The sequence below is a fragment of the Strongylocentrotus purpuratus genome, unplaced genomic scaffold (genome assembly GCF_000002235.5).
Source record: "Strongylocentrotus purpuratus isolate Spur 01 unplaced genomic scaffold, Spur_5.0 spur5_scaffold_8, whole genome shotgun sequence".
NCBI classification, from domain to species: Eukaryota; Metazoa; Echinodermata; class Echinoidea; order Camarodonta; family Strongylocentrotidae; genus Strongylocentrotus; species Strongylocentrotus purpuratus.
Window position 1 is genome coordinate 5,157,758 of NW_022145614.1, and position 14,477 is coordinate 5,172,234.

Genomic DNA, 14,477 nt, shown 5'->3' on the forward strand with positions numbered 1-14,477 from the left:
TAAACTCACAAAAACATAAAGGTACATCGCAATTTACAAAACATTGGCTGCTGAAAGCCAAAAGGGCATTAACTCCTACACTGACAGAAATAGAATAAACACCCTTCTGGCTCTCAACAGACAATACTGTTGAAGAACATTATTTATAATCACATGAAAAAAGGCACTTCATGCTAAATGATTTCATCAATACAATTACACCTCAATTAAACCTCTCCAAAAAAAAAAAAAAAATTCTCATGTCCACTTTCTATTGCTTATCTTTATGGACTTTTTGGGGGCCATAGTCATACACTAAAAATTATTTCATACAATGAATGTAGCCTAGTACACATTAACAAAGTGCTTTACAAAAAAATAATTCATTGAAATTATGAAATCAGGATAAATATTGTAAATAACTATCAATAAAACAAATGTAAATGGTGTGCTTGCTTCTAATATAGTCTCATGAACACATTGCAAGTTTATCTCGTACAAAACATGATAATACATGTATACAATATTACCAAAAAAATTGACAGAGTTGTGCAGCATTTAATCATAGGATTTTCCTTTTCTTTGGTCTAGACTATCCTTCAAAATATAACATCATCCTAATCAGTTACAGATTGTTTGCCCTATTGCTTATAATCTAACAAATTTCCATAATGTGAATACATGCGTACATATTTTAGATTTGTTGATAATAATAATTATAAAAAAACCCAACTTGCACATATTCATCTTCATATTCCACGATGCATGCATTGTATTGTATACCCATACACAAACCATATGAATAATATACATGTATAGTCAAACCTGCTTTAGTGACCACCTGTCTACAAGGACCACATTTTTTGTTTCCCTTGAAAATGGTTTCTCATTGAAACATGTACTAAAGGAACCTGTCTACAAAGACTACTTTTTGTGTTTCCCTTGGGCGGTCGCTATAGACAGGTTTGACTGTACTACAAAATGATGTTCATATTCCACTCATACGTTGTTTGAAATAAGTCATGTATTCATTTAAGAAATAAAGCGCTGAATGTTGGATGACAACGATTTCTAATAGTTGATAAAGCTCTGTTCAGACATGAATACCTAAATACCACCTAAAAACGACCTCCGCAAAATTTTGTGTGTAGCTAGGTGAATGGTAAGAGACACTGTTTAGGGGGGAGAGAATCTCGCCTGCTTGAAACAATGTATACTCACTGCTCTTTGTGTTATAGAAAGAGAAATGTGCACGCACTATGGGTCATTCCATGAAGTTGAGGCAAAAAATATTACGGTGTCCATGTAACGTTGGTACGAGATCTACTACACATGGAAGATTTTTATGCAATGAATATATATTATAGTAGTGCCTTGCCAAAATCGTTCCTGTTTCACTGAGTTGCTTTCCTTCAAAATATTTTTACCAGCGTTACATGGACACTGCATAAACTTTATGTCCATGACAATGATTCACCATGAAGCTCAAGTACTTCTGAAGATAGTTGGCTATGCTTTTGATGCAAAACTCAAGTTGAGCAAACATTGTTACAGTTGATAGGAGACATATTTTCTCACTCCTGGTATGTCACAAAAATTGCCCCAACTTCTTGGAATGACCCTTATCTCATAAAGCTTTTCCTTGGGAGGTATCTTTAAAGCAGTTGTCTGAACGAGCCTAGAATGTGGAGTCGAATGCTATAGCTTCGTTGTCACTCCAGTGAGGAACTGTTCAGACTCTTTGTTGAACTCGTCTGCGTATCTCAGGTGAAGGTTGTGCTTGGCCTTGGGCCATCTTATCAATCTGTGAAAAAAGATGGGAATTAGAAATCATCCACAGGAACTGATCAAACTTTGGTTAGAAAACTGTCACGGAGTCATAAATGGCCATTTTGCACCAAATTCCAATGGATGCACAGAAATCACAATTTGTCATTGTTTTCTTTTTGTTTTGAGTAGCATCGCAGTTTCATGTTTATAAATATATCAAATCTTTTTATGTTTACAAGTTTTTATTGAGGAATGCAACAGTATACAAACAATACACAGCAGTGAGGGCATTAGTAAGAATTACCCACACAATGTACCTTTGGAATAGTCTTGAAGGTACCGAGCGGGGGTAATTTTACTAATGCCTGAACAAAATGATGTGTATGATTTGTTTTATAAGATTATGTTTTATTTATTTTTTGAAATGATGTTTTATAACATAATTTTGATAATGACCGGTCATTACCATTGGATCATGACTGTACTGGTCATTATCCAAATTACGCGTTAAGCAAAATAAATGTCTGGTCACATGTACGCTCTCAACCAATCATTTAATTAGGATCCACGTCATCATCTTATAATGTTTAATAACAAAGAGCATTAGTCATTTCTGTCTGTAAATGGCTAATTTCTCGAGCAACTTTCTCCATTTCCGGGTGAATTCAACATAATATTTCAAAACATGTGGGTCAATCTCTTCTGATCGGCTAAATTTAATGCTTGTGCTACCATATCAAACATAAATTAGGTGAGCAAACACCTTTTTCATTGTGATACCAACTTTTCATGCAATGTCCAACTTCAGATTTAATATGAAGGGACTATCTCCTTTTGTCTCAGAATATCAGATGCTCCATGAATATTACAGTTCAAGCAGATTGAAATCATTGAACCAACTATAGCATAGAAAGGATTAACGGCCAAGAACAGCACAGCTCTTGACGGGCAATGTGAAATCCATGGGTTCAAGCCCTGGCACACCATGTCTTTTGGCAAGACATTAAACTACATTTGCCATTCTCAACCCAGGTGTTAAATGGGTAGTGGTAGGAAGGAATTCCTTGACAGTGTGAGCACCGAAGATGGTAGCCTACCTCGGGCCGGTGTAATATTGGAGTGTCTTGAGCACCTTGTGTGGTAATGTAGTGATAAAAATATGCAATATCATTATCATCATTTGTTAAGCTCGACTTACTTTGAACCTTGGATTGTGTTATGAAGAAACTCTGGATGTTCAGAGACCACCATAGCATCAAGGTCACCATGGACTATCAGGGTTGGACATTGGATATTCTTTGTTTCCTACGATAAGAGAATTAAAATTGATATGAACATCGTTCTTATATTTACACTACAAAATGTGATAAAAGCAATGTAAACCAAATGTAATGTAATGCAAATTCATGCACAAAATTTCATTCTTTCTGTATGTGGCTATTAAAAAACATGGAGTACCAGGACAAACTTCTGTATATTTTTGGAGGCATGAGATCACGGTTAATATGATCACTGCTAAAAAAAAAGCTCAGATGGGTAATCCATGTCCCATGTTGTGATATATGTTCTTATTACAAACATGCATTTCATTATCTGAAATCCATGTACCGGTACATATAACTAACTAAATGAACTTCTAGAGAAATAAATGTAAAGCAGTAAACTATTCAATAATAAAATCAAGAAATTACATAACTAAAAATCCAACCTTTATAAGTACACTTATGACAATGTATCATTAGTGTAAAACTAAACTAAACGTGAAGAAAAATGAATCATATGAATTAAAGACTTTAAACTCTTGCCTTCTTGCAAAGGTCTCCATCATTCATTGAGGCAAGTTTCCCGAGTGCATCGCACCAACCATGCCATACTTTCTCAAAGTTCTCCTTTCCATAAACGGCTTCCATCGGGGCTCGCATCCTTTCACTCCAGTTGCTAACATCACGGGTTGCTAGAAAGCAACAAAACAGTTTCTTAGTTAGGGCAAGCATGGCAGATTTTTAAATAATTTTGTTTGCAACTTGAGATAACGGTGCATAGAAATCACAGCCACTGTGGAAAAACAGTTTGAAAGTGTGAGTGAGAACTTTCTGATGCAAATGGGTGATTTTCAATTGATAGTAATGCTTTTTGTCCAAAGTGTAGATAAGGGGGTACACCTTTTATATATACGTAAATTTGAATTCAAAACAAATAGTACTCGGCAATAATAGTCGTAAACTGACTGACTTGCCTAAATTGAACAACAACAACAACAGTAACATTCATATTTTTAGCGATGCTTGCAGCTTGGTAAATAATCAATTACATACATGTCAATGTAAACACCACAGGTTGACACATCTAAATCATACTTTCAAACTTCTCTTAAAGCCCCTCTGCACTAGTTTGGCCAGGATGGATTAGACCCCCCCCCCCCCTGCATGGTCACTTACAGGTGGTTATCTCATCAAATCAGCTCTCAATTAACATAAGAAAAAGGGGTGCATGGGGGACCAATGGTCACCGGTTAGGCATTGTTTGCTATATAGAGAGCGCATTAGCTATAAATAGTGCAGTGGGGCTTTTAACCAACTTTTCAGCTTACCTTCGTAAAGCTTTATATCATCTTGAGTGACGTACGAGTTAGCTCCCCATACAATAAGTTTCTTGACATCATCTGTGTAGGTTCCAGCAAGAATCAGAGCTGTAATACCCCCATCACTCCAGCCCATCAGAGAATATTTCTTGTGTCCCAAGGCCTGTAGGATCAATGAGCAAGATATATTAACATTGAAAGTACAGTCAAACCTGCTTTATTTAGTGACAACCTGTCTACAAAGACCACATTTGGGGGTTTCCCTTGAAAAAAGTTTCTCATTGAAACATCTAAAGGAACCTGTCTACAAAGACCACTTTTTGTGTGTCAAACAAAGGTTTGACAGGTTTAACTGTACATCAATAGAGAACATTCTGGAAGTTCATTTCATGGTCTGACATCAGATACATGTAACATTCTATCACTATGGCAGGGTTCCACAATAACATTTTTTTAAGGAGGTCCGGAATGGTGGCTTTAAGCAATCTTACAGTATCATGTCTGAACAAGGCTTAGAACAATGAAAGAGAGGACATAATATATTGAGAGAATAATATCCCTCCTACCTGCATCAGATCCCTGGCATCTTTGGCATCCCTGTGGAAGAAATCCAAGGGGAAGTCCCTCACTGGTGGTTGGGACTTCCCGTATCCTCTAGGGTCAAAGGCTACGACTGTGAGGAGATCTCGATTCAGTTTCTCCAGCTGGGGTTTGAAATCAGTCTGGGTTGATCCTATGAAGGGAGGAAAGGAAGAACTTTGTCATCCTTGCTGATTAAACAGAACTTAATTGATATGATCAGTAAAACCATTACGACAGATCGTTAATTAGGACAATGGCAGGTATAAAAAATACCATATACTGACTCAAATAATTTGGCTACCTTGGTGGTAATTAAAGGTGATGACTCCCCCCCCCCCCCCCCCCCAAAAAAAAAAATACAAATACAAATACAAATACAAATGTGCACTGGCAAATAAAGTGGAGGAATTAATTAGGAAAAGACATGGATATTGGATACAGGGTAGATCAACAGTGTGTCCTTAGGTAGATGATGTTCCAGTAAGCAATTACACCTTAATTATCAAGTACCCGAGAGAGAGAGGACAATAGGGCTATTGTTCACTTGGCATTAACCAAAAGGTAACCAACAGGCCTACCTGCTTCCTCATCCATCACTTAAATACAGAAGAACAGAAGAAAAAACAAAAACATCCCGTTCAGGGTCCTATACGGTTTTTCTGCTTTCGTTGTCTAGTTGTCTATTTGGGTTGGATACCTACAGGGCTGATAACTTGTTATCAATAATAAGTTACAATAACTGTTATTAGGTACTGAAATTGTGGCATTTGATTACCGTAGCTGAGAGCAAATTTGTCATAGAATTTGAGGATTTGTTATTGAAACTAATTTTATGAAGCAGGGCCCTGCTTTAAATTAAAGGGGTTTGGAAGAAAAGAAGACTAAAATAAAATAAATTCCTATTTCATTCTTACCCAGAGCCCCAGGCATCAAGAGAACTGGTTCTGGACCATTCCCTACTTGCTCATAATACAGGTTCACACCATTCACTCCCACTTTGCCAGATGAGATACCAGATGACCTGCAGCACAAAGGAAATTATCTACTCAGACTCAGAGTCGATCAGAAAAGAATGTCCTTCTGATCGACTCTGACTGAGCTACGGTTAACAACTCCCTTGATTCTTAACAGATGATATCTGGGAGAGATAGATAATAGACAGAGGATATTAAGTAAAGGAAAGACAGTGAATGAACAAAGTAAAGAGAGGGTGAAAAGATAGAGATTCTGTTAGTGTTAAGTGATGAGGAAAAATAGATGGAGGAAGACGGGCCAGGATACAGTCATACAGATACAGATAAAAACAAAGAGATCGAGGGAGGCCGGAGGCGGAGGTGAGCAAGAAAAAAGAGAAGCAGAAGGAGAAGAAGAGGGAAAAAGAAGAAGAAGAAGAAGAAGAAGGAGGAGGGGGAGGGGGAGGGGGAGGGGGAGGGGGAGGGGGAGGGGGAGGGGGAGGGGGAGGGGGAGGGGGAGGGGGAGGGGGAGGGGGAGGGGAGGGGAGGGGAGGGGGAGGGGGAGGGGAGGGGAGGGGGGGAGGGGAGGAGGGGGAGGGGAAGGGAGGGGGAGGGGGAGGGGAGGGGAGGGGGAGGGGAGGGGGAGGGGAGGGGAGGGGGAGGGGGAGGGGGAGGGGGGAGGGGGAGGGGAGGGGGGAGGGGAAGGGGGAGGAGGAGGAGGAGGAGAAGAAGAAGAAGAAGAAGAAGAAGAAGAAGAAGAAGAAGAAGAAGAAGAAGAAGAAGAAGAAGAAGAAGAAGAAGAAGAAGAAGAAGAAGAAGAAGAAGAAAAAGAAGAAGAAGGGGGGGGGGAGAGGAAAAAATAACAGGGTCTAGATCATTCCACTTATTTATTTAAAAGCAAGATCTAGATCTAACTAGTAAGTCTACCTACCTAACGTTGCTTGTTGACATCTTTGCACACATTTGAGCACAGTATGCTGGTGATGGTGCCGACAACTGTGATTTCAGAATGGATGATTTGCACAGAAAAACCCTCCCAATTCTTGGTAGAATCATTTCTGCAGCTCTTATCTGCTTTGACACCAGCTTTTATGAGGTTAACACCAGCCAGTGACAGTGCATAGCATGTAACAATCTACTAATACGCCCACGATCTAACTCCTTAAAAGCGCAATTTGTTTTGAAGGCTAATCGCCCCGGCCGCGTTATTTTTTTATGCGGCACAGATTGGGGCTTTTTTTTAAAAGGGGTCTTGATTTACAGACTAATAGTGGTCGTGTGCGTACTAGTAGTAGAGGTCTGTTTTTAATAGTGTTACATGTAATCAACTACCGTATGAAAAATCATTACATCAACAATTAAAATGCAATTGGAAATCTGAAGAGGAGGCAGCACGTCAATAAGAAGAACATCACAATAATTAGTCAATAAAACTTAATAAACTTAAACGAAGAGGAATGTTATCTAAACACATAGTTCGCGATGGATATTCAAACTTCTTCGCAGCGCTAATGCGCTAGCGAACATGCCTAGTCTCACGTACGTGCAGACATTATTCAGAAGGGAAAGAACGTACTTCCCATAGGCTCAACACGCACCATGCCCCAATCTGTGCCGCATAAAAAAATAACGCGCCCCGGCCCCTCCCATCCACAGTCGAATCCACTGGCCGCGCCCACTTGCCTAGCTAGTTGGCCGACTTGCTGAGCTGCGCGTATGCGTTAAAGATGAGTTGAAGTAACCGCTAAAAATTTTCTGTTCGCATAATTAATGCAATGCAGAGGAGAGGAAATCCAATATTTTTTCAGGGAGTCTGGCCTGGGGGCGACTTTTTTTTCCGTACCACGGCGAGCCCAGCTGATTCCTATTATATAGGACGCGGCCTGGGGCCCGTTTCTCGAAACCGTCATAAGTCTAGCTTCTTGACTATCCCATTGAAACGTGTGTTAATGGGATTTGGAGTGGACCATTAAAGATTATTATGATCATTATTATTATTATTATTTGATAGTCAAAAATTTAGACGGTTTCGAGAAACAGGCCCCCGCTATATTATAGATCACTCCGTTTGGACAGGGATATGTGAGTTTAACTCACATATCCCTGTCCCTGGTTTTTGAGTTGAATCCTCTCCGAAATATTTTGAAATCCACTCGAAAGTAGGGGTTCATTTTTGAGTGGATTCCAGTCAGTATTTGGAGCATGGATTCTGACTCCAAATCTCACTTTCGGTGGACTCCAAAGAATCGGTACAACTAATGCCCCTAATTATCCCATTCAAAATTATGTCTTCCTCGCGCCGGCCCATATTTCGCTCAGTGGGGGGGGGGGGGGGGGGCCGGGGGGGAGGGGGAGGGGGGAGGGGGAAGGGGTAGGGGGAGGGAGAGGGTGGGGGGAATAGTGATAGTAAGCAAAATTCTTTTTTGAGGGGGGGTGTTTTGGGGGTTACCCCCCCCCCCCTCTGCGTACGCGCCAGGCCTGTGTGCTTATACTGTTTCATGGAATTATGTGAAACTTCAAATTTCAAGATTTTTTTTTTCTTCATGCGATTGTGATTGAACTTTCATTGTTTTGTTTATTAATTTGTTTTTTCTTTATTTAATTCAACTTGTAAATAGGCCTGAATTGTTTTCTTAGATTGTTAGATTTTATTGACACTATCGACCCCCTTATATGAAATTAAGAACAACGTGTGATATGAACAATGATAAACATAATATGATAATATGAACTAAGACAAACATGTGATAATAATTATGAACAATAATATCATGTGATAATTATGAACAAGGACAAACAAATAAACATATCAAGGCGAACTGGGCAATTCACCCTCCACATTGCTTACTTGTGAGCTATTACCATCTACCCTTGACTCTTTTGAAAAAATTGACTTACTTAATTAATTATTCTAACAAATTTTGCTAATTTCTTTAGCTGGCAAGCATGAGCTGTATTAAAAACCTTATGATCATTGAATGAAACAACATACGTCATACGTGTAGGGGTGTATGTTGTGTATTTCTTTAAAGACACCGTACTGGTAATGTATCGGCATTATATTTTGTTTTGTGGTCGGTAATTTCAGATTAATTGAGCTGTGGCAAATTTGCTTTGACTTACTGGCAGATTTTACAGTTACACGTGTGCTGATTCTTTATTTTCATTGAAAATGGCTACAAGAAGGAGAGGAAATGTGGACAACCAGCCGCCCAGTGTTAGTTTAACTGAAGGATTACCGTCCGTATGGCAGAGAGCTTTCAGCGCCAAGTCACAATGGCCTGAGAAGGTGCGTTCTTACAAATTCAGTGCACACAAAGATCGGTGTCCCACATATTGCAAATAATGTAACGTTAATTATCAATTTAATGGCCCGAAACTGGCGTAAAACGAAATTTTGATTACGTGAGATGTGCATTAAAGTCCAAAGTTATACCTCTATACACATGCTAAATAATCAAACTGATTCTAAAACTGCCTTTTAAGTCTGGAATTTTTTATTGAACTTCTGTTGCTTTTTAAAGATGAAGTTGAGTTCTGGTCATGCTATTGCATTGTGAAAGAAACGGTGTGGAACTGACCAGAAAAGGTTGGTCATCTAGCATAGAGGGTCTATACGAATTTGTGTGTATTGCAAGGTTCTGGGATCATCAATGATAAGAAATTTGGCCAAGTCTTGGTAAAGTTACAAACACCGTACACAGAAAGATGTATATGGGACTACACTACACGTGGCGTAAAAAGCTGCCCCCCCCCCCCCCCGATTTTTACGATGTTACAAGCATGTTTAGAATATGAAGGCATTTGAAGAGCCATGCTTTTCAGGGAACATGTCTTATCTGATGTTCTTCCACACTTGCATAATAAGAATAAGTAAAGCTCACAAATTATTTTTCACCTCTTCCCAGAACTCAACCTTCTCTTTAATACCTAGAGTCTAGAAGTCTATGTTATTGTTAACATTTTGACTTGTCATGTCATGATCATGTGATGTATGTTGAATTGAACTTAGTTTGGCCTTTAAATTTTGGCACCTTGTTAACTGTAACTGTAAGTCATATTCAGTGGTGCCAGAGTCTCAGTGCAGTGGAATAACCATTGATACAATAGACTGAAGCTTTCGGTCTATCACAGACCCATCTTTTGGTCTACTTGCTTAATGAGAACAGTGTGTGATTGGGACCAGCTTAAACCGGAGGCTATCGCTCACACTGACCCTGTCCCTGTCAAATTCAAAGTAGCCCTGACGTCCCCATTTTCAAATTAAACCACCCTATTGGCACCTCTGGTTAAAACTCAGACGAGTATTTTGGAGGACCAACCAACCAAGTACCAAGTATGTGGTGCTCATAGGTGCCGTATGCATTTCAGCCATGGTTAACCTTGAGACTAAGCTGCAGTCGTGCAGAGGTAACTTTTGCCAGAATAATTGGCAAAATCAATGTAAATCAAAATTCTTGTACAAGCATTGCTTTTTAGTGGACCCCTCTGTTTCCAACATGTATTTCTTAAATTTGTTTTAAATGCTTATAATTGATTTGTAATGTTTTGTTGGAAACATGAATAAATTTGAATTGAATTGAATTGAATTTAGCAATCAGCTTTCACAATGTAGTAAAATCATCTAAGTTCACTACATAACCATTGATAGGTTCACTGCTGCAATTTTTTTTTGATTGACTGTTCACTTTTTCTATTATTTCAGGATGAATTTTTAGATGTGATCTACTGGATGCGACAAACTATAGCTATTCTAGCTGGTTTGGGCTGGGGCCTGTTACCTTTTCGTGGATTTTTCGGAATTGCAATGTAAGTGTGTTTTTATTGATACAGTTGTACAAGGTTTCTTTGCCTTTGAAATTCTACTAGGAAGGTACAGATCGCCATTCATGTGCACTTTTAAAGTGTAACATACATTTTTGCAATAATGAATTGAATGAATGCATTTTGAAATCTAAAAAGTACTAGATGAATTTGTTTCATCTTAGTAAATGTTGGTAAATAATGTGTATGATTACTGCACTAATTCATATTCATAGTCTATCATCTTTTGAAATGCAGTTGTGCACTGTTCATGTTCTTATAAAGTGTAATTTATAGTCGTACTAGTAATAGTATGAAAGTCATAGTGAACAAGTGATTTCATTACTGATGAATACCTATTTATGAATAATACAAGATATTAAATGTTCGCTTGTAAGTAAGCCTGGGAGTGTACTTGGGTACCTCATTACACGGTTATGCACAGCCTTAACAATAACTCAAACATGAGACGTAAGCTTGATACCAAGATGCAGAAATGAGGGGTTATGATTGGTAATGGCTTGTTTTTGTTTTTTCCCCTTAGTTTTTGTGCCCTGAACGCTGGTATCTTGTATATCTACTTCACATCATTTCAGCAAGTTGATGACGATGACTTTGGTGGACCTTGGGAACTCACTAAAGAAGGCTTCATGTCTTCATTTGCATTATTTATGGTATGTATAGCTTTTTGTCTATCTGTTAATTATAACAGTTTGAAATCAAAGGTAAATCATACTTATTATAGTCAGGAATACTATCTTTCAGGCAGTTCCATGAATTCATGCTCTCTGTCTCATTGTGAGGCCATTTGAAGGTTATGCGAACCTCACTCTGGCATATCAATTTTGATTTCATTTAAAGTTAATTGGTATCCTTGCATAATGAATCGGTAGTACATTTATATACATTGCCTTTTTCATATCAGTTTGATGTAACACAGAAACAATTGCATCTTTGGTTTATGTTAGTTTTCTTTTGTGTTTATCTGGCTCTTCTGTTCCCCGTCTGTCCCACATTCATTGCTGTTCATTTTCAGCAATTTTGTCAAGTCAAAGCCTTCCAAATAAGAAATTAGATCATATATCTTTTTTTTTTCCTTCTCACATTTTATTCCTGCAGGTTGTGTGGATTATAGTCTACTCTGCAGTCTTTTTTGATTGACAAAGTAACAGAGAGCGGCATTTGTCTCAACTGGTTGCCATTAGACATCAAGAACTAATCAGTTATCCTGGAGTTACTCTCCTATGGGAGAAAAACATGGCCGCACAACCTGTAATTTTGATACAAAGGAACAATCAACATCCATGTTTTGAATCTCAATCTACTTTTAAGCATTCCATGTGTATGTTCATTAAGGAGTTCCTGCAATGCTTTCCTATCAAGTCATCTGCAACGTGACTTCTTTTGAAAGGGCAAAGTGTACGAAATGCTTGAAAACATACTTGGAAGCACACTCAACTGACTGCAAAATTCACACAAGATATATATGGGAACATGATGCCGTTCTCTGGACCAGTTATTATAGATGTCTACATGCAAGTGTTCATTAGATAAGAGGTATTTGTCACAAAATGAACAAGCCTTGAAAGGGACAAGAAAAAGTGTTGCACGACTGAGAAGAGAGAGAGGCAAAAATGTAGGTTTGTGAAAAACTAGAATTCATGCTTAAAACAGTAAGTAGTTATGCTGCAAAGGTTGTTATTCTCAAGGTGCATACTCTGATCATACAACTTTTCTTTACTGGGAGGTCCATTTCTCAAAATGCTTTAGGTTAATCTGAACATGTAATGTGCAGGTTGGAAATTTGTTAAACCATAGTTGCTAAAAATTTAGAAAGAACGGACCTTGTAATACTTCATATTAACAAATTTTAGAATAATAATCACAAACCGTCGATCTGGCGCTGCTCAGTGGCTGTTGGGCTCACGATCAATTGGGCAAAAAGAATTTCCGTTTCGGTTTAATAAAATTTGGAGTGGACTATTAGGCTATTATTATTATTATTATAAACCATATTCAACTCCAGATTTTATACAAAGGGAAAAATCATCATGGCCTAAAATAAATTGGATCTCGAAATTGACATTACTATTGAATTATGATTGAAGTATAGCTGCAAACTTATTTGATGTCCCGAATTTGAAATAGCGAGATAAAGGTATGATAGTATAGCCTAGTAGAATTGCATTTGTTTTTTGTTGTTCTTAATTGTATTTATACTTGTTTTATGATGAATTATACAACTTCAAACTTGTTAAGAAAAGAAAATAAATAATTAAGAACATGTTCACAATTTTACTCATCATTTTGTTGTCGTTTCTTTCACCTAAAATGTCTTTAGTAGAAATGTCTTCATGTTTTTTTCTGTCGGTGTAGTTGGTATTATTACGACTATTCACAGCACTGTGAATAGCTTTCAGCCATTCAGGTCTACATGTGTGAGAAATGACAATCTTTTTTTTCAAACCTGTAATTTGTGCTTGAGCTTAATTCATCTATTTTCTCGCCTTGTTGGATGTGATTTGATCCAGTGTATTTTACATAGACTCAAGTCCGAGTCATGGACTCTTTATTCACGGGTACAAAATTTTCTCTTTACTCGATTATATAACGTGTGAATAAATCTATTAATATCCACACACCATGAAAGTTGAAATCAATGTGTGCGACTACTGACTTGGAACATACTGGTACAAAAACCATGACCATGTGATCTGATCCTCGTAGTGAATAAAGAAGAATTTGTCAGTGTCATATTTTTACATTTTCTGCATGTATTTGGTGTTATATGTGTATACATGTAATTGTGTCCATACACCTTTGATACAGGTACATGTACTAAATTTAATATATTAATTATAATCATTAACTGATGATAAGAATGACAAGTTAAGACATTCTCTTTTAATAGTCAAATTTCTAATTATTTAACTTCAAAGGCATTTGCAGCTTAAGTGTATTTATATTCACAGTTCTTCTATAGAGTAAAAATTCTTAAAATGGCACAGAGAATTACAGTAACAGTTGATAATTTTAGGCATTTTAGAACACTCTTGCATACAAATATTCCCCCATTTAACATGATTATGTTGTGAATATAGATCAAATTGATATGTAAAGCTCATGGCATTAAATGTATTGGTTAGCTATAGTGGTTATATTCAGCACTTGTTTTCTTTCTCATTATTTTGTTCTCCATTAGTTAGGAGAGCTCGGTTCTCTTTGATCTCCATTCATCTATTACCTTGTAGATAAGTTACCGGTAAGCGCTTATGAGTTTAGCATTCAATGTAATGTAATGCACATGAAATTAAATGTACTGATTAGCTATATGTGTTATTGTTATAGTCGGCACCTGTTGTTTCGTTTCTAGATTATTATTTTTTTCTCCATTAGCTCACAGAGATCAGCCCTGCAAGTAGCAAGTAGGAATGAATTCTCATTACATAGAAATGTGTGTATTAATCGATGCAATTGAAAAGTTTGAAATACATGAATTTGAATAAAACTTGTAAAGAAAAGTGTAATAAATTTAAGTTTTCATTTTTAAGATTTGTGTAATTATATGTTCGTGCTCCAATAGATGTTTTTATTTTTGTAAATTGAGTTGGTTATTATCAAATATAATGGTCTTATGAGTGGTTGTATGGTAAGGAAAGGATGATAAATATAGCTGTAGAAAAGAGCAGGTATTGAATGGAACACGTAATAGAAGGGTGGAGAGAGAGGGGGACAGAGGAGAGAGGGAGAGAGAGAGAGAGCGAGAAGGGGAGTAATGTAGATTGAAAAGAGGACATATTCAAAGTCCT

At 37.5% G+C, this 14,477-nt stretch overlaps 2 protein-coding genes across 2 annotated transcripts; one reads left to right on the plus strand and one right to left on the minus strand.

The window, feature by feature from the left end:
- Window positions 1–8: 8 nt before the first annotated feature.
- Window positions 9–7,061, minus strand: LOC591132 (valacyclovir hydrolase-like). Its single transcript, XM_030975161.1, has 7 exons — window positions 6,797–7,061; window positions 5,827–5,933; window positions 4,897–5,063; window positions 4,340–4,493; window positions 3,555–3,703; window positions 2,948–3,054; window positions 9–1,783 (listed from the first exon to the last, which is right to left on the minus strand). The coding sequence occupies exons 1-7, from the start codon at window positions 6,919–6,921 to the stop codon at window positions 1,678–1,680; spliced, it is 915 nt and encodes a 304-aa protein (XP_030831021.1). The 5' UTR covers window positions 6,922–7,061; the 3' UTR covers window positions 9–1,677.
- Window positions 7,062–8,944: 1,883 nt separating this feature from the next.
- Window positions 8,945–14,214, plus strand: LOC576217 (uncharacterized protein RAB5IF homolog). Its single transcript, XM_011662088.2, has 4 exons — window positions 8,945–9,154; window positions 10,571–10,674; window positions 11,213–11,342; window positions 11,788–14,214. Exons 1-4 carry the CDS (start codon window positions 9,038–9,040, stop codon window positions 11,827–11,829), a joined length of 393 nt encoding a protein of 130 aa, XP_011660390.2. The 5' UTR covers window positions 8,945–9,037; the 3' UTR covers window positions 11,830–14,214.
- The last annotated feature ends 263 nt before the right edge of the window (window positions 14,215–14,477 follow it).